This window comes from Cynocephalus volans, chromosome 1, assembly GCF_027409185.1.
Source record: "Cynocephalus volans isolate mCynVol1 chromosome 1, mCynVol1.pri, whole genome shotgun sequence".
NCBI lineage: Eukaryota > Metazoa > Chordata > Mammalia > Dermoptera > Cynocephalidae > Cynocephalus > Cynocephalus volans.
Window position 1 is genome coordinate 119,375,763 of NC_084460.1, and position 18,773 is coordinate 119,394,535.

At 40.2% G+C, this 18,773-nt stretch overlaps 1 protein-coding gene across 2 annotated transcripts in view; it reads left to right on the top strand.

Annotated features, from left to right (window-relative positions):
• The window catches only part of PCYT1A (phosphate cytidylyltransferase 1A, choline), a 49,156-nt gene that overhangs the window by 26,241 nt on the left and 4,142 nt on the right, over window positions 1–18,773 (top strand). For both annotated transcript variants that reach the window (XM_063102727.1, XM_063102719.1), the window contains 6 exons: window positions 6,762–6,861; window positions 11,707–11,823; window positions 12,523–12,674; window positions 14,813–14,891; window positions 15,375–15,517; window positions 17,871–18,059. In XM_063102727.1, coding sequence (XP_062958797.1) covers window positions 6,762–6,861; window positions 11,707–11,823; window positions 12,523–12,674; window positions 14,813–14,891; window positions 15,375–15,517; window positions 17,871–18,059 — 780 coding nt within the window. The remainder of the gene's footprint in view (window positions 1–6,761; window positions 6,862–11,706; window positions 11,824–12,522; window positions 12,675–14,812; window positions 14,892–15,374; window positions 15,518–17,870; window positions 18,060–18,773) is intronic.

The following is an 18,773-nucleotide window of genomic DNA, read 5'->3' on the forward strand; positions in this document are numbered from 1 at the left end:
CCTTGATCTCTGTGACACACCTTTATCTGTTCTTCTTAAGCTTCTCTGATGTCTTCTAGTTCCTCTAACCCTCTAATATGAACTGTCAGAATTTTTTCCTCATCCATTAGTTTTTTATATATTTTCTCTTACAGGTTTTATTTTATTTTGTCATCTTTACCATCTGTCTTTATGAGTATAATGTCAACAACTGTCTTTTTTTTTTTTTTTGGTGTCTGACTGGTATAGGATCTGAATCCTTGACTTGGGTGTTATAACACCATGCTCTAACCAACTGAGCTAACTGGCCAGCCCAACACCTGTCTTTTTAACATTTCTTTGATGTCCTGATATTATATATTATTTCAAACTCAGGATAAATTTTTTTTTTAAACATTTTCCCCCCAGCTTTATTAAGGTATAATTGACAAATAACATTGTATATATTTACAGTGCACGACGTGATTTTTTTTTTAATAATTTATTTTATTTCTTGAATCAAAATCGATTACATATATTTTGGGGGTTGAACATTGAGATATGTTGATTAAATCAATACTACTAGCATGTATATTGTTACAAATCGTAATTATTCTTTATGCCCCTTGTCCAATCTCTCCCCTTCCCCCTCTAATTGCCCTAGATTTCTTCTCTCCTTCTGAAAGAATAATGGTTACTCTGTTAACTTGTTGCCTAGATGATCTGTCCAATGCTGAGAGATATGATCAGGTCCCCCAATATTATCATAGAGCAGATGCTTCTTCTGTCACTCTGAATGGGTTTTGTGGAAAGAGACATCCTCTTCTTTTCATTGTCTCTGCTGGTGACTCTTCTTGTGTGAATGCACTTCAGTGGTTGGCGGACCATCTGCATGGTGGCTGTGGCGTCTAGCCGCTTTTGCAGCAGCCATGGATATTGTGGTGGCTGTGGTGGGCCACCCACGGGGAGGTGCTGTTTTTGGCATGTTCCTTGGCACTGGCAGTATGCCTGGTTGTGGGGTGTGTTTGGTCCCCTTCTCCATGCCTCTGGTCTCTGGGCAGAGCCCAAGGCTCTGGCGCCATGTGCCTGGTTGTGGGAGAGGGGTCCAGTCCCCTTTTCCACGTCCCGGGTCCCTGGGTGGGCCCCGAGGTACAGGCACAGTGTGCCTGGTTGTGGGAGGGTGGTCCGGTCCCCTTCTCCATGCCCTGGGTCCCTGGGTGGGGCCCAAGGTGCTGGCTCAGTGTGCCTGGTTGTGGGAGGGTGGTCCAGTCCCCTTCTCCATGCCTCAGGTCCCTGGGTGGGCCCTGAAGTACTAGTGCGGTGTGCCTGGTTGTGGGAGAGAGTTCCAGTCCCCTTCTCCATGCCTCGGGACCATGGGTGGGCCCCAAGGTGCTGGCTTGGTGTGACTGGTTGTGGGAGAGAGGTCCAGTTCCCTTCTCCATGCCCCAGGTCCCTGGGTGGGCTCCAAGGTGCTGGCATGTTGTGCTTGGTTGTGGGAGGGAGGTCCAGTCCCCATCACCATGCCCCAGGTCCCTAGGTGGGCTCCGAGATGCTGGCATGTTGTGCCTGATTGTGGGAGGGTGGTCCGGTCCCCGACTCCATACCCTGGGTCTCTAGGTGGGCCCCAAGGCGCTGGCTCAGTGTACCTGGTTGTGGGAGGGTAGTCCGGTCCCCTTCTCTATGACTTGGGTTCCTGGGTGAGACCCAAGGTGCTGGTGTGGTGTGCCTGGTTGTGGGAGAGAGGTCCAGTCCACTTCTCCATGCCTCAGGTCCCCAGGTAGGCCCTGAAGCACTGGCTCTGTGTGCCTGGTTGTGGGAGAGAGGTCTGTTCCCCATCTTGCCTTGGGTCCCAGCAGGCCCCAAGGTGCTGGCATGGTGTGCCTGGTTGTGGGTGGATGGTCTGGTCCCCTTCTCCATGCCCTGGGACCGTGGGTGGGCCCTGCGATGCTGGCTTGGTGTGCCTGGTTGTGGGAGAGAGGTCTAGTCCCCTACTCCATGCCTCAGGTCCCTGGCCGGGCTCTGAAGCACTGGCACAGTGTGCCTCGTTGTGGGAGAGAGGACCCTTCCCCTTCTCCTTGCCCTGGTTCCCTGAGTGGGCTCCAAGTTGCTGGTATGTTGTGCCTGGTTGTGGGAGAGAGATCCAGTCCCCAACTCCATACCCCAGGTCCCTGGGTGGGCCCAAGGCGCTGGTTCAATGTGCCTGATTGTGAGAGAGAGGTCTGGTCCCCTTCTCCATGTCCTGGGTCCCTGGGCAGGCCCCAAGGTGCTGGCGTTGTGTGCCTGGTTGTGAGAGAGAGGTCCAGTCCCCAACTCCATACTCCGGGTCCCTGGGTGGGCCCAAGGTGCTGGTTCAATGTGCCTGATTGTGGGAGAGAGGTCCAGTCCCCTTCTCCATGTCCTGGGCCCCTGTCCAAGGCACTGGTGTTGTGTGCCTGGTTGTGGAAGAGAGGTCGGTTCCCCTTCTCCTTGCCTCAGGTCCCCGGGCAGGCCCCAAGGTGCTGGTGTGGTGTGCCTAGTTGTGGGAGGGGGGTCCAGTCCCCTTCTCCATGCTTCAGGTCCCCAGGCTGGCCCTGCGGTACTGATGCAGTTTGCCTGGAAGTGGGAGTGGGGTCCAGTCCCCAGATCCAAGCCTCCAGTTCCCAGGCAGGCCCCAAGATGCTGGTGGTGTTCCTGGCCCGGAACTAATTTTTTGTCCTTTGCTTCTAACACGGGGGAACTTCCTGTGGGAACTAGTACTTGAGCTGTGTGGTTGTTTAAATTACTATTTTGCTGCTGTTTCCCTAGGGAAGGCTTTTTGTGTAGCTCAGGGTTTAATGGTTGATCTTATTGGTACTTCTGGCTCTCCAGAGACCTGGTGGATCTGTGTTCTGTAGAATCTCTGATCTGGGCCTGAGTTTTTTTCATCAAACTGCACCCCATACAATTCTGCATTCCCGACCAGTTTCCTCTGAGTGGTCCTGTGCTGATTGAGGGGCAGATCAGCTGTCCTTGCTGTGCCCCAGTGTTCGCCTGGTGGGCCTGTCTCCCCCACTGGCCATGCTGCAAACACTTCCCATGGGACTGCCCTGCAATGACTCACCGGCCTCTGAATGGCTCCCTTTTTTCAGTTGTTCTGTCTCCTCGCTCCTGCGTGGGTCCACGGGAACCCTATTAGTGGTTTTGCTGTCCTGGGGCCGCCAAGGCCCTCTTCTCCCCTGCCGCCTCCAAGTAACTCCATCTGAAGGGCACAGCTGCAGCTTCTGCCAGCTCCTGCTCCATGTGCTCAGCAGCTCGAACCTTAAAGCAGCTGTGGCCCGAAATGCTCAGAGCAGCTTTTTCTTTCTCTTATCGTAGTTTCTCCGCCTTCATGAACTCCATAGGTCTCTCCTCCTCTTCCACTGAGCTCCAGCAGTCCCAGCTTGGCTGATGTTACATTTTTATAGCTGTAAATTGGTTGATTTGTGGGAGAGAGTGATGCTGTGGACCATCTATTCCGCCATCTTGATTGGATCTCCCAAACTCAGGATAAATTTGTTATCCAGGAATTAACTCCTTTGTTTTTTAAACTTCTCAGTTCCTTCTAATGGTACCATAATTGTATTTTCCTTAGATAAGAACTCAGGTATTGTAAACTCCTCTCTTTCTCAAGTGACAACATGTTTTTCTTTTTACCATGTCCTAACTATTCTTCCTTCACACAATCTTTTATCTGTCACCCTTTCTACTCTTGCTTCAACATTAACAGAAAAATCCATAAGTCCATTTACTTTTCTCTATGAACTTATCTCTTTCTAAGAATGCATACTAACCACTGATGTCCTTGTAAACTGGCTCACGGAAGGAAGAAAACAATTCTGATATGTAGCATTTGCTGATTTCTATGGCTTATTTCAAGCTACCAGTGGTTTAATAACCAGCCCACAAAATTCCTTTATCTTTAACAACCAGCTCTGGTACACCATTGACATTAACTTTCATAAAGACAGTAGCGCTGGTCTTTTATCCACATCCATGATTGTTTATAAGTATTATTTAAAAATTTTGTTTCTTATATATATATATATATATATATATATATATATATATATATATATATATATATATATAAAATATAAGAGCTTTATTGAGATATAATTCATATATCTGTTTAAAGTGTATATAATTCAGTGGTTTTTAGTATATTCACAGAGTTTCACAACCATCATCACAATCCATTTTAGAACATTTCCATCACTCCAAAGAGAAACCCCATATCCCATTAGCAGTCACTCCCTATTTCCCCAAATCCTCCCAGCCCAAGATAGCCACTAACATATTTTCTATTTTTTTGTCTATTTTGGACATTGCACATAAATTGAATAATACAATATGTGGTTTTTTGTGGCTAGCTTATTTTACTTAGCATAATGTTTTCAAGGTTCACCCATGTTGTTGTATGTATTGGTACTTCATTCCTTTTTATTGCTGAATATATTTTATTTCTTTATAACTTAATACAGTAAAGCACAGAAACCTTAGGTACATTTCAATAAATGCTTACATATGTGTATATCAATGTAATCACCAGTACCCCCTAGAAGACTTCCTCATGCCTCTTGCTAGTTGGTATCTTGTTTCCCCAGATTTCTTCTTTGTCTTCTAGCTTCTATTCACCATAGATTGGTTTCCTGTTTTTGACCTTCATATAGATGGAATCATAGAATATGTATTACTTTATGAATAAGCGATTACTTTTAGAAATACAAATTATTGTTGAGTATCTGTGTACTAACTTTTAGAGGATAAACTGTATTCTCTAATTTAATATGTAGAGAAATCTCTGCTAACTTCAAAAAATTGCACATTAGGGTCCTTGGTCTATTGTTCTATCTTTTTAAAAGTGTTCCAAAGAAGGTAACACACATACACACACATCTTCTAACAATGAGTGTTTTAATTATATTTTTAATATGCCTTAAGCTAAACTTATTTAAGTGATTTTTAAAATAAATGTTTTAATGTTAAAATACAATTTAGAAAATCTGTCCTAGGCTGGCCAGTTAGCTCAGTTTGTTAGCACATGGCCTTGTAACACCAAGGTCAAGGATTCAGTTCCTCTTGCAGGCTGGCCAGTACAGGGATCGAACCTTGGACCTTGGTTTTATCAGCACCATTGTCTAACCAACTGAGCTAACTAGCCAGGCTTTCCCAACCCATTTTATGAGACCAGATATCAAAGCCAGATGAAAACATCATAAGAAAACCACAGTTCAAAATCCCTCACAAACTTAGATGCAAAAATCCTTAACAATATATTATCAGGTTGAATCCAGGAGCATACTAAAAGGTTTATACAACATGACCAACAGGGGTTTTGCTTAGGAATGCAGGGTTAATTTTACATCCTAAAATCAATTAATAGAATACACTATAATTAATAAAATTAAGGAAAAAGCAAAATATGATAGTTTCAATAGAAGCAGAAAAAATATTTAACAAGGGCCGAGCCTGTGGCGCACTTGGTAGAGTGCTGCGCTGGGAGCACGGCGACTCTCCCGCCGCGGGTTCGGATCCTATATAGGACTGACCGGTGCACTCACTGGCTGAGTGCCGGTCACGAAAAAATGACAAAAAAAAAAAAAAAAAAAAAAAAAAAAATATTTAACAAAATTCAACACCCGTTTATTATAAAAACTTTCAATGAACTGCAGAAAGAAGGGAGATTCTTCAACCTGATAAAGGGCGTCTACAGAAAACATACAGTTAACATCATATTTCATGGTGAAACACTGCATCTTCCCCCACTAATTCCTTGGGAACAAGGCAAGGATACCTGTCCTTGCCACTTCAATTTGGTGTTGTACGAGAAGTTCCTAACCAGTGTAATAGAGGTAATAAAAGGAAACAAAAGAGATCCAGATTGGAAAGGAATAAGTAAAACTGTCTTTATTCAGAGATGATATGATCTCATATGTAGAAAATCCTAAGGACATCCTAGCAACAACAACAACAACAACAACAACTACTAGAACTAATAATTGCATTTAGCAAAGTCACAGGATATAAGATCAGAATACAGAAATCAATTGCAATTACACACACACACACAAATCAATTGCACTTCTATATACCAGCAAGGAATAATACAAAAATAATATTAAGAAAACAGTTTCACTCACAATAGCATCAAATGGAATAGAATACTTGGGAATAAATTTAACAAAAACTCTTAAGTGAAGCCACATATAGAGAAATGATTATACCTGCATTCTTATTTCAGCTTTGCCTCTGAGTAACTACATACAATGATACAACTTCTCTGAACCTCATTTTCCTCATCTTTAAATTGAGGATGCTAACTATAGTAAAACTTGCCTCACAGGGCTGTTAGGCACATTAGAAAATATTTATAGTGTAAAGCATTACACAGTGATAATTATACTTAATTATCACTTCCTAGTTTACCTTCCTAGTCGCCTAGTTTAAGTGGCATGAAAATGCACTTGTGAACCTTGGCGATTTTGTTACATTTTATGGGGTTGGCTGTTCTGCCATGCTGCAGTCTGGACCCAGTTAATTGGAACTGCGCTTAGATTCCCAGCTGGATTGCTCAGTCTTACTCTGAAATTACCAACAAGACATTACATGCCATGATTTACCCATTTTGTAAAAGGTTGCAACTTTCACTTGTCACTTTGAGATGTTTTTCTTTTTCATGTTATAAAGTTTTTGGGGGAATTTTAGTCACAGCATATTGAATTGTTCTTTAAAGCTGCCATTTTTTCAGTATTTTAATATGTACCATTGAATGTTACTTTCTTTTTCTTCACTTTCCTCTCCTTAAGGGCTTACGGCAGCCAGCTCCTTTTTCTGATGAAATTGAAGTTGATTTTAGTAAGCCATATGTCAGGGTAACTCTGGAAGAAGCCAGCAAGGGAACTCCTTGTAAGTAAATACCTACTTAATTATTTTGTTGTTTTACTATTGCTTTTAGCATTCCACTGTATTTATCAAATACATACCAACTCTGCATATACATCCCTCAGTACTTATAAAGGCAGGTGGGGAGGAGGAGTTCCTCCCACCTACCTCGATGTTCTATTTGGGAAGGTAACTCCATTCTATAAAATTTCATTTTTTTCTCATTATTATATACTTGTTTCCCAGGCTGTTGTCATAGCTATGAAATATAGTGGTACTACTTTCTTCCTGGGCTAATGTCAAAGATATGAACTACAGTGGAGCAGAGACAGGAAGATATTAGCCTGAGCTGGGTTATGATCTTATCTATTTTTGTAAAGGTCCAAATAATATGTCGGGCTATCATATTTTTTATAGATTTTTTCCCCACAATCTTCCCAAATTCTGTCAGTCAGCAATGATGCTGCAGATTGATAGAGGACAAAAATACCACAAGTTGGGAGATGCTCATCACTTAATTTTATCTTTACTGATGTTTTAATTTTTCAGGTTTTTTGTAAAGACTTTATTTTTAAAGCACATGCTCTTTATTTGTATGCTGACTTTACATCATTGATTAGCAGTTTTTGACCATATGAATGATTAATATGTATTCTGGATACTCTTCCTGTTTGGTGCAGTTGGTTTTAGGGCTCACCATAAGTAGAAACTTCCATGAGCATTTGTTATGAATACAAAGTGTTACAGGCAACTGTTCTTACTTCTCTGTAAATTCTTCAGTTTTCCCTTTTTTTCAATCCTTTTTCACTTCTGATTACTATGGTAAGTGTTCACTCTACTCTGTCAATGTAGGGCTAGACTTAGACCCAGGCAAACACCATGGAATAAGAGGCAGTTATAGCCACAAATCCATACATTTCTAGTATATACAATATATTTGTAGTTACTTCTGAATTGTGTTAGTGTGTTTACTCTCTGTCGTAACTGAGGAGTAGTGAAATATGAATAGAAATGATTTTGGACGGTGTCAGGCCAAGGATCCCAATACACCTTGCCTGTATCTTAGCTATGTGGATTATGGTTTTGGGGTCCTCAAAAAAAAAAAAAAAGACTAATTCCAGAGAATGATTTCCTTTTGGGAAAATGTTCAGATATAACTCATGTTGATCACAACTGTTCTGATTCATGATGTGATTTTTGAGTTTGGCTCCCCTTATTTGAATAATAGGCTAATGGTGGCAGCGTAAAATGACAACAAGGAAAATCAGAGTCTGTATGTAACAGTGTGTAATGCTGGCAGGTCAAGTTTCAAAATGCCAACAGAAAGTTCAGGCTTCACATTCAGATGTGATAGTGAAGCTTGATGAAGGCAAGAAATTTTTATGTACTCTCACACGTTCAGAGTTCATTACCTCACTCAGATCTGATCACATTGGTTACATTACCCAGCTTGTTGCTAATTTATCCACATACCATTTGTGATACCTGAAAGTTGAAAATATGTGTACTGTTTCCAAGTTTTGAAGCTTATAATTAATAAGCACTGACTAATAAATCTAATGTTTAAAAATTTTAAAATAAAACTTTATAAGTAAGTCATTTTTGAGATTATCTATTTTATAGTTCCTTCATTATATATGTGAGGAAATTAAGATCCATAGAAACTAAAAAGTGAAGGCTCTGCTACAGTAAAACAGATAATTAGTGATAGAATTAGAGCTAAAACCTAGGTTTCTCTATCCTTGTGTTCTTTTCACTCTGGAGTGGTGTTACTCTTTGTAGATATTAATTATAAACAGTAGAAGGCCATGAGCAAAATGATTGCAATTTAGGTGGAACAAACAGTCACAAATTAGCCTATAAAGCTGGCCAGTCTAATTTGATTTCTGGGTTTTCTCTTACATTTCATTCTGTCTGTTCTGTTAAGTAGCTGACTGTATTCATGCCGGTGCAGGACAAGGAATAAACCAATAAGGAATCTGTACTTGCCATAGTTAGTGAATTTTAAACCAATAACTGGTACAAGAGGGCACCCCCCACCACCCAGTTTTCTTTCACTAGGTTGGTTAAAGAAGTTCAGGAGGGGAGTTTGTAAAATCTAAAAGAAAATTCTCTATCCAGAGAAAGAACAAATATGACTTGAGAGATGAGATCAGCTCTGGGAATCTTTTGGAAGATAGAAAAAAAAAAATCAGCAATATGTTTCACTCAGAGAAAGGAAGAAAAAAGGAGAGTCTGAAGGGCAATGGAAATCTATTAGGGACAAAATCGTTTCAGTATTAGATATTTAGGAGCATTTATCAAAAGGGGCAATAAATTGAAACCCAGGTTTGTTCTGCCTAAAGAAGGACATCTTGTTACTGAGCCAGTAGTAGTGCAACCATATAATTTATAATCCAAATTAGGACAATTTTTAGAGTGAAAGGGGGTTGCACTTAATAATATGCTGAGACAACAGATGTAAACCAGGGGGTGTGGTTTTCCTGGCCAATAGCCAGTTGGTAAAAGAATGGCTAATGCTTGCTTTCTCCTTGGACTAGTTCAACAGTGGCCCCTTCTGGCCATTTGGTTAATATACCTGCCTGAGTTTGCCAAAGACTTGGGGTTAAGTCATATGGAATTGAGATGTTGGGAGACTAAGGAAACACTGAGAAGGCGGAAGGTACATCAGAGAAAGGGTTTAGTGATGTACTTGGCCTAATATGGGATGATTACCTGCGCTGGCAAACAGCCACTTGAACAACAGCATTCTATGCTATTTTGCCACCCTAACACCAGGCAATGTGTTTCCTGAGATAAATCTCCTTGGTCTTGCTTTGCCCTTGCTGTACACTAATAGCAAAGAAACAACAACAAAATATTCTTAATTTTTATATTCTATCCTTTGTCTTTTAGGATAAAATAAAGATCCTCTGGACTTGTTTAGGAAAAATGGAAGTAAGTTAGTTACTTCATGGTCATGATTTCTAGGATATAGAAGAGGGATTATACTGCTCAGATTTCGTTTTATTTTGCTTTGTCTTACTGATGAGAAAACTGAGGCTTAAAGAGGTGGAGGTCACGAAGGAAGCTGGTTGATAAGCTTGAGCTATAACCTGGCTGACTCTAAAATCTATCATATTATTTCTCAGTTTTTCATAGTTTTGGTGTATTTATTTTATTTTAAAATTTTGAGCTGGCCGGTTGCCTCAGTTGGTTAGAACACCAAGGTCAAGGGTTTGGATCCCCGAACTGGCCAGCCGCCAAAACTAAATAAAATTTTATTTCCCATATTATAAAATCAATATGTTCCCATGGTTTAACATCCATAAAGTACAAAAAGGGCATAAAGTAATATAACTTCTTCTGAACACCTATCTCATAGCCACCCTGTATCCCTTTTACAGGCAACCAGTATAACCAGTTTCTTGTGGCTAAGTAGTTTATATATCCTCCCACCTTTTAGTGGGTATATTATTGTATATTCAGTCTTCCATTGAAATTTAAGTTGTTTCCAGGCTTTTTCTATTACAAACAATGCTACAATGAGTAGCACATATTCATAACTGTGAGATAAATTCCTAGAATTGGAATGTTGGGCTGAAGTGTGTATAATCATTTGTCATTTGTCTTTTGATAGAGATTACCTAATTGCTCTTCTTAAAAGTTACTAATACTCCTATCAGCAATGTGTGATTTCTTGGTTTAAAAGCTACTTCTTTATATATAAAACTATTTGAAAAGAAAAGTCCATAAACCTCCTGAGAAACAATTTCCTCCTCCTTGATTCACTGCCCTTATGACAGGAAGGAGATATCTTATCCCCACCCTCAGTGTGGTATATCTGATGAGGCTCTGGCTCTTCATTCCCAGAGTGACATAGATGCTCCTGCTACTATTTGCTGCTGCTACAGAAAGATAGTGCTTCCTTTATTCACATAGTGGAATAAGTTACTTGGACTCCTTAGATTCATCATTTGAAGCACGATGAAACATTATGTCAATTTTATTCTCAGTGTGTATTTATTTTGGCTTTGGAATTAGTCTTGTACTCCAGAGATCATTTCCTGGCTTCTCTTTCATAGGCCACTACCAGTAAAAATAAGTTGACAATCAGTTCTCTATTATTCTCACTAATGTAGAGGAGAGGAGGAAAAGCTATAATGAAAAGTCCTGAAATATTTATATTTGATTTTCAAATACTTATCACCCTCTACTGAGAAGCTTAACATTATGCTCACTACGAAGGAGAAATGCTTCAAGGAATTCTGTTACCACAGAGCAGGGTGACTCTGAGCCTGAAAAGCAGTAAATGGATAACTGGTCTACTTAGGTACTCACCCTCCCTCTTTTTCAGTCTCACCCCTTTGGATCACTTCTTACCCTCCAGGAAATAGTAGGGAGGTTTATTTTCAAAACCACGCATTAGTTATTAGTAATCAAGGCAGCTTGAAAATGGGAGAGCAAGCAGCCAGAGTAGAGTTTGAATATACTCTGTTTAAGCATAACTGAAGAATCATAAACTGAAGATAAGGATTTTGAAATCCAGAACATATATCTGGTGAATAACTCTTCCCTTTCACTTCTAAAATAACTTTAAGGAAAATCAATCATTCTTTTGTGGGTGTGTGTACCTGAGAAATTTGGTACAACTGGGCTAACAACAAGAGTTAGTGGTGATGATGTGAAGAGGGTCTTTATAGTCAAGGAATTCTGTGATGTTATTTCTCACAGCCCTAATCCACACCCCAAATTAGGTTGAATACTCATAGAACACCTTAAGAGAGGGGTATGCAGGAATGGAACAGTCACACAGTGCCATTACCATTTGTCAAATAGGAGGTATTGAATAAATGTATTTTTGTGATAAATTCTTTCATTTGGATTCAGGTGAACGGCCTGTGAGAGTTTATGCAGATGGAATATTTGACTTATTTCACTCTGGTCATGCCCGGGCTCTGATGCAAGCAAAGAACCTTTTCCCTAATACATACCTCATTGTGGGAGGTAAGAAAACATCTGATGACTTTAGGTGTCGTCCAGAAAAAGATTAGTCTTTTTCTTTCCCCTACCTTTATAACCTGAGTACATTGGCCCTTGGTTTAGTTTTTAAATGAAGGATATAGTACAGCCTCTCTAAAACATGAAGCATATGAGGTACTAGCAACCTAAACTTGGAGAGAGGAGTTCCAAGCTCATTGACCTGAGGTGTTCAGTATTTATCCCACTGTTCTTAGTTGAATTTCTGTAGTCATGGGAGAAACACTGACCCATTTGCACACTTAGGAACAACATCTGCTCTAGATTTCAGTTTATCATTTTGAACAACTGAATAACAAAAGTCTGCCAAGCAAATGTTATGTGGTCCAGTCCAATCTTATAAAAATAAAATAGGAAAACATTTTTAAAAGCTTAATTTATGCAGAAATGCATAGTAGATTCATTGCAAAGTCAAACATCTTAGTTCTCTGTTGTACTCGCTCTTCTCCAAAGTGTAGACATACTCTTTAGTAAGTATTGCTCCTGCAGATGTTTCTTGAATAGAAAAAGCATTGTTGCCCAGACTTAGCTATAGCCAGAAAATTTTTCTCCAGATGGGGAGGATGGTTGTAATTCTAGGAAGTGGGAGATGGGAGAGGTTGGTAATTGAGGAGTGGTTAAGCAAAGGGGACCTTGACTTACAACTTTATGATGTGGTAAACTTAGTCTGCAGTGATGAGCTAACGCACAACTTCAAAGGCTTCACGGTGATGAATGAAAATGAGCGCTATGATGCAGTGCAGCACTGCCGCTACGTGGATGAAGTGGTGAGGAATGCACCTTGGACCCTGACACCTGAGTTCCTGGCAGAACACCAGGTAAGTGATCGGTCACATGTCTTCTTTCCTTGTTCCAGAATCCCCTCAACTCTCAAGGCTTCTGGCACTTGGGCTAGTTTTATTTATTTATTTTTTTTGAGGGCCAGATTCATACTGGGGGCATACCCATTACCAGAAATTACTGTTGTACCCCTTGTCCCCACCCAATTATCCTCCAACCTCCCTCTCCCTCCCTCTCTCCTCCCAACTCCACTTTGTGGCCCTAGGAATGTTCCCTCCCTCTGTAAGACCATGGCACTATTGTGGTCTTTCTTTCCTTCCTTCCTTTCTCTTTTAGCTTTGGGCTAGTTTTCCACTACCCATATTTTATTTCTACTTTCTATGTAAGTTTCACATAGAGGAAATGACAGTGATATTACGAATAACAGTAGTCATCCTTGACATTTATATAGGGTTCAATGGTTTACAAGCACTTTTGTATCCATTATTTTCTATTTGCTCCCCATAATAATCCTGTGGAATAGTTTTTATTTTCACTTTACCTATAAGGAACAAGGGCCAGAGAAACCAAATAACCTGCTCCACATTATACCATCAGCAGTGCTAGGAACTGAACTCTTCAGTTGTGTTTTTTCGCCCTACACTATAGGTCCACCGTTACAGCATGCCAGTCTCTTTAGAATATTCATAGCCCCAGCCATGCTCTCAAGAAGTTCATATTCCAGGAAACTAGACAGATTAACATAGACTTCTCTTGTGTTGACTTAAATTTAGTTTCAGGGCTTTGATTTTAGACTAGAAATTGTGTGGGATCAGAAATCAAGGATGTTTCTCACTTTTATTTGGTGAGTTATTATAAAACCCCTTGCCTCTTTTTAGTTCTCCCACATTAAAGAAACAGGTTTCCTGTAAAAGGTGCGTATAAAAGATGAGAAGGATTTATAAGGCCAGGTTGGAGGCCCTCAAGCTTGAGGAACCAGCAAGCATATTGTCAGTTCTCTGCAGGGATGTGTGGAATGTTGCGGGTGAATTGCTCAGTGAGGCAGGAAAGAACAAAAGGAGCCAAAGTGCTTCTAAAGCAATACTTGGGTAGGCCTGAAGCCAGGGGATATTTGTTATGACTATTTAGGATTAGGACAGACTTTTTATAGTTCTGTAACCTTTTAACATCAATACTTACCAGCCAGTGGCACCAGAGCTGATAGGCAAGATTATTCTTAACAACACAGCCAGGTAGGCCCAGGTGGAAGTATGAAGTTAGAGGAACTTCCTACTTCCCTTTTCTCCTTGTTAGCAGCTTATGCACAACCATGAGTCTTGCTTATCCCCCATTCTTTACTTTGTTGCCTATGAATTCCTGACAAGTTGTTCATGGGTAATTGAGATGTTAGTTGAGAATCCTTACCCTGTCCTGATGAGCATGCTTCACACTACAGTGACTTCTGCGAGTTGGGTATAGTGGTGTTAGTAATTATATTAGCGAAAGGCCTATGGATTTTTCCGGGAGGAGTAAATAAGTGAGGTTTAGCATGTCTCTCAAAAAGAGTATTGATCCCAGTGCCATTAATCTCTTTTCACTTTGCAAAGGGTATTGATAGTAATGAAAAGATAGATACTGAGACCTGAAGGTCTTTTATGAGTTTGGGTTTTGCATTTCTCAGGAATACAGATGTGTCTGTTCCAGCGAAAGGGCTCTTGGTTGCTATTTTTGTGTTCCCCCATTTCTCATGGACTGAGAGAGAAACCAGTTAACAAAGAAGTGACCTCTTTCACATACTTTTAGAAACCTTTATTTGACCAATCCTTTTAGACCCAGGAGACGAGGGAGGTCCCTTCTTTCCTAGGCTGCACCCACTAACTAGCTCACCAACAAATCCTCTAGCCCTCTTGACCAGTGTGGTGACTGATATACAGAGTGAAAGTAGCACTTCCAGCAGATTAGGAAAAATAGCTAGAAAAGAAACTGGCTAAACTTCATTTTTATAATCTGTAAATAGGTTGAATGGTTTGTGAATGGATTGTGGATTTTATGAGCAAAGCAAAGAGAAATATGTAGAAAACGTCCGTTTGAGGCCTGGCCTCTGCTTATTATCCTTTTTCTGGGCCTGAAAATATTGACTGTGTCTTTCCAAATGGCAGTCATCTTGGGTTTTATATGATATTTTCTTTATTTTCAGATTGACTTTGTAGCCCATGATGATATCCCTTATTCTTCTGCTGGGAGTGATGATGTTTATAAGCACATCAAGGAAGCAGGTGAGTAAGTTGATGTGCATCCTCACTCTGTGAGTCTTAGGGGCAGCCACAGAGATTCATCCTCATCACTACTTTACAGAGGAAGCTTTGTATACTCAGAAATTCAACATCCTCTTTCAGGTCACACTGGATAAAAGGTAAAGATGAACACAGCACTTAAACATCCATCAATTCTTGGTCTAAACATCTACTTTTGATATCTCTCTTAATTTCAGGAAACCTTTCCCCAGTCCCATATTTTTCTTAATATTAAGGTCATGTAGTGCCTTCCTTCCTTACCCCTAACCTTTGATTCAGTCCTCCTTCTGTATGTGAGTATCTCTGGACTTTACTTAGTAATAACAGATTCTGCTTTTTGAACAAAGGAAAGGAGTGTTGCTCCCAGTTTCCATCTAGTCCTACTGCCTGAACTAACCAGGACTTCACAGTGTTTGTCTGTATGTGTTTTTTCTCTCTCTCTTTCTGTATGTGTTCTTGAGTTAGGCATGTTTGCTCCAACACAGAGGACAGAAGGTATCTCCACATCAGACATCATCACCCGAATTGTCCGTGACTATGATGTGTATGCGAGACGGAACCTACAAAGGGGCTACACAGCAAAGGAGCTCAATGTCAGCTTTATCAACGTGAGTTCCAACCTCATCCCAGAGTTCCCTGGCTCTATAGGATATAAGTTGCCTCTACTGCATTTGAGCTAAACTTGCCTTTCAGTCTGCTGTAATTATCACTCCTCAAAGCTCAATGAATGCCTGTTTGCAGGTAACCCTATGCTAAGCTCTTTACAAGGAGAATGAAACAGAGGCAGTTTCTGCCCTTACAGTCTGGTATCAACACATTGATATAAGGACACACAGCCAATGAAATATGAGGGTATTTCAAAAAGTTTGTGGAGGCCAGCCCGTGGCTCACTCGGTAGAGTGCGGTGCTGATAACACCAAGGCCACGGGTTCGGATCCTATATAGGGATGGCCGGTTTGCTCACTGGCTGAGCGTGGTGCTGACAACACCAAGCCAAGGGTTGAGATCCCCTTACCGGTCATCTTTAAAAAAAAAAAAAAAAAAGTTTGTGGAAAGATTCATATCTTTTAATTCTATTTTTCCACGAACTTTTTGAAGTACCTTCATAAATAAGAATGCCTAACTTATATAGTAAGGTATTTTTATCAATACATTTAAAATGGTTGCTCTTAACTGGTTTTTTTTGGTTGATGGTCTTTTGAAAATCTGATGAAACTCTCCCTTGTGTGAATAGTGACACAAAACATTCTGCATACAGGTTCCCCACATGGACCTAAATTTTAAAATTGGATTTGTGAAGGCTTAAGTTTATCTTAGCTTCATATTACCCTTTAGAAAGTGTACACATTTTGTATTATAAATTAATGACTAGTACTTAATAAAGTTGATTTAATAAGAAGAAAGCTGCTAACTATATCTTCTATGTAATCAGTTTACCATGCTCCCTCACCTGCTCCCAACGCAGTGAATTATGCTATGAGAATAGGAGAAATGGTTTCATCTAAATATGATTTATCTATGCAGATAAACCACAGCTATTGTTAATTTACCTACTGAAGAATCTTTATCTATTTCTCTTAAGACTTGGGTATTTAAAAACCCTAAACATCGGGCCGGCCCGTGGCTCACTTGGGAGAGTGCGGTGCTGATAACACCAAGGCCCCGGGTTCAGATCCCATATACGAATGGCCGGTTCACTCACTGGCTGAGCGTGGTGCTCACAACACCTAGTCAAGGGTTAAGATCCCCTTACCGGTCATCTTTTAAAAAAACCCAAAAAACCCTAAACATATTCCCTTTCCTCTTCATGATGTGGAAATTTTGAGAATACTTTTCATTTTGACTAAACATCCTCCCCTGCCTCCCTCACCAGAGGGTTCATACCATTTTTCACTTATCTTTATGGAAGTTGGTAGGACCAAAGAGTATCATCTCCATTTTGTGAATGAGTGAACGGACCTCCAAATACTAAAAAATAAAACACACAACTTATCTAAAATAATAGAATAAGCCAGTGATGTGGGGCTGGGGGGGTGGAAAATCCAGTTAATTAGTTAAGTATAAAATCTAGTACTTGCACTTTCAATCTATTATAATTGGCTTATTCTTGGCAGTATTATTCAGTGATCTTGTTGCTACCTGTACATCTCCATCTAGAATGAAGTTTAGGTCGTGTTGGCCATGTTTATGTTCCAAGTTTATGTTTCGTCTTTAAAAAATCTGACTTCATTTGGCTACATGACTGCCTGTTACTGGGCCTAGCCTGTATATTTAGTTTAGTCCCAAGCTTCTGCTGTATTAGAATTATCACATTTTTGTATAAGATCACCATCTAGAGCATATTTTATCATTTATTATGCTAAAGAAATGTGGGGTATATTAAAGCAAAGAAAAATTCTAAAAACTAAAAAAAGTGTCAACCCAGCTAGGGTCCACTCCCCACCCCGCCCCCCCCTTCTCCTTTTACATGGGTTCTGGGCTGTAATATCTCCACCACTGACAGTTGTCTTTATCCTGACTTTGGGACAGATGCTGGGCCTCCTGGGGATGGTACTGTTCCTACGTATTACATGTGCAGAACTTTGTCTAAAAGACAAGTTATGAAAACTCAGTGACTAGTAGTTAATGCTTATCTGCTACTATAACATATTCTATATTTATATGACTTCAGAAACTCATATAATTAAAGGACACTCTTTCTCTGGTGTCCAACGTCCAGTCCCACTCCAGAGGGTGGGACAAATTGTGTATTTGTGTATTTTTGTCCATTCTCTAGGCTAACATGTCCAGAATCCTGTTTAAGGCTTTAGGATGCCATCAATACTTTTTGAAATAAAATATTTCCTATAAAAAAATAAATAAATAAAAAGGGTATCAATAGAGTGCTTGAGTCATGTTTTTTCTTTGGTAGGGAAGTTCAAGATGAGTATTACTTCTCAAAACAGTTATTTCTTTACCTAGGAGAAGAAATACCACTTGCAGGAACGGGTTGACAAAGTAAAGAAGAAAGTGAAAGATGTGGAGGAAAAGTCAAAAGAATTTGTTCAGAAGGTGGAGGAAAAAAGCATTGACCTCATTCAGAAATGGGAAGAGAAGTCCCGAGAATTCATTGGAAGTTTCCTGGAAATGTTTGGTCCAGAAGGAGCACTGGTATGTTCTTTCCCACTGGACATTTAGGGAATTTCAGGGAAATTCACAGAATTTCAATGCTGTGGAAAGAATTATAGAATCCTTGAGCAGACAGAGACATCATCCTTGAAATCTTCTCAGAAAGAGGTTACACATTCTCCTAAATAATTTTGCCAGCTCTCTGTCAACCTTGAAATCTGGTGACAAGATACGTGAGTAGCCTTGCCCATCTTATTTCCATATTATAGTTCTACATAGAAGCAAAGGTGAGAATAAAGAATAGTAGAAAGAGAGCTGCCTTCACTACAAATAGCTGCTGCAGGATCCCTGGGTAAACTGAGAATTCTGTTCTTAGGAGTAGCAGAGTTTTTTCAAACCAAATAAAAGATCCAGCAAGTGAGCCCTAGGTTAGATATCAGGAAGGATCTGACTGTAAGGGTGTTTGGATACTAGAATATATTATTCAGGAAGAATGTGCGATTTCTTTTTCAGATAACTCTAAAACTGGGCTAGGAACCCTTTTGTCTGAGTTATTCCTTTGTTTTTGCCTGGAACCTTGACTACAAATTAAGTAGCCTTCTAAGAATTCCTTTGACATAGAACTTAAGGAATTGGTGGATAGCAGGTGGGAACCCTTAAATAAATAGTATGGCATAGGCCACTTTAGGGAGGAAATTGCTTAGAATTATAGCTATGTCCCTCCTCTGGCTTATTCAGTTTTAACATTGCAGAGTG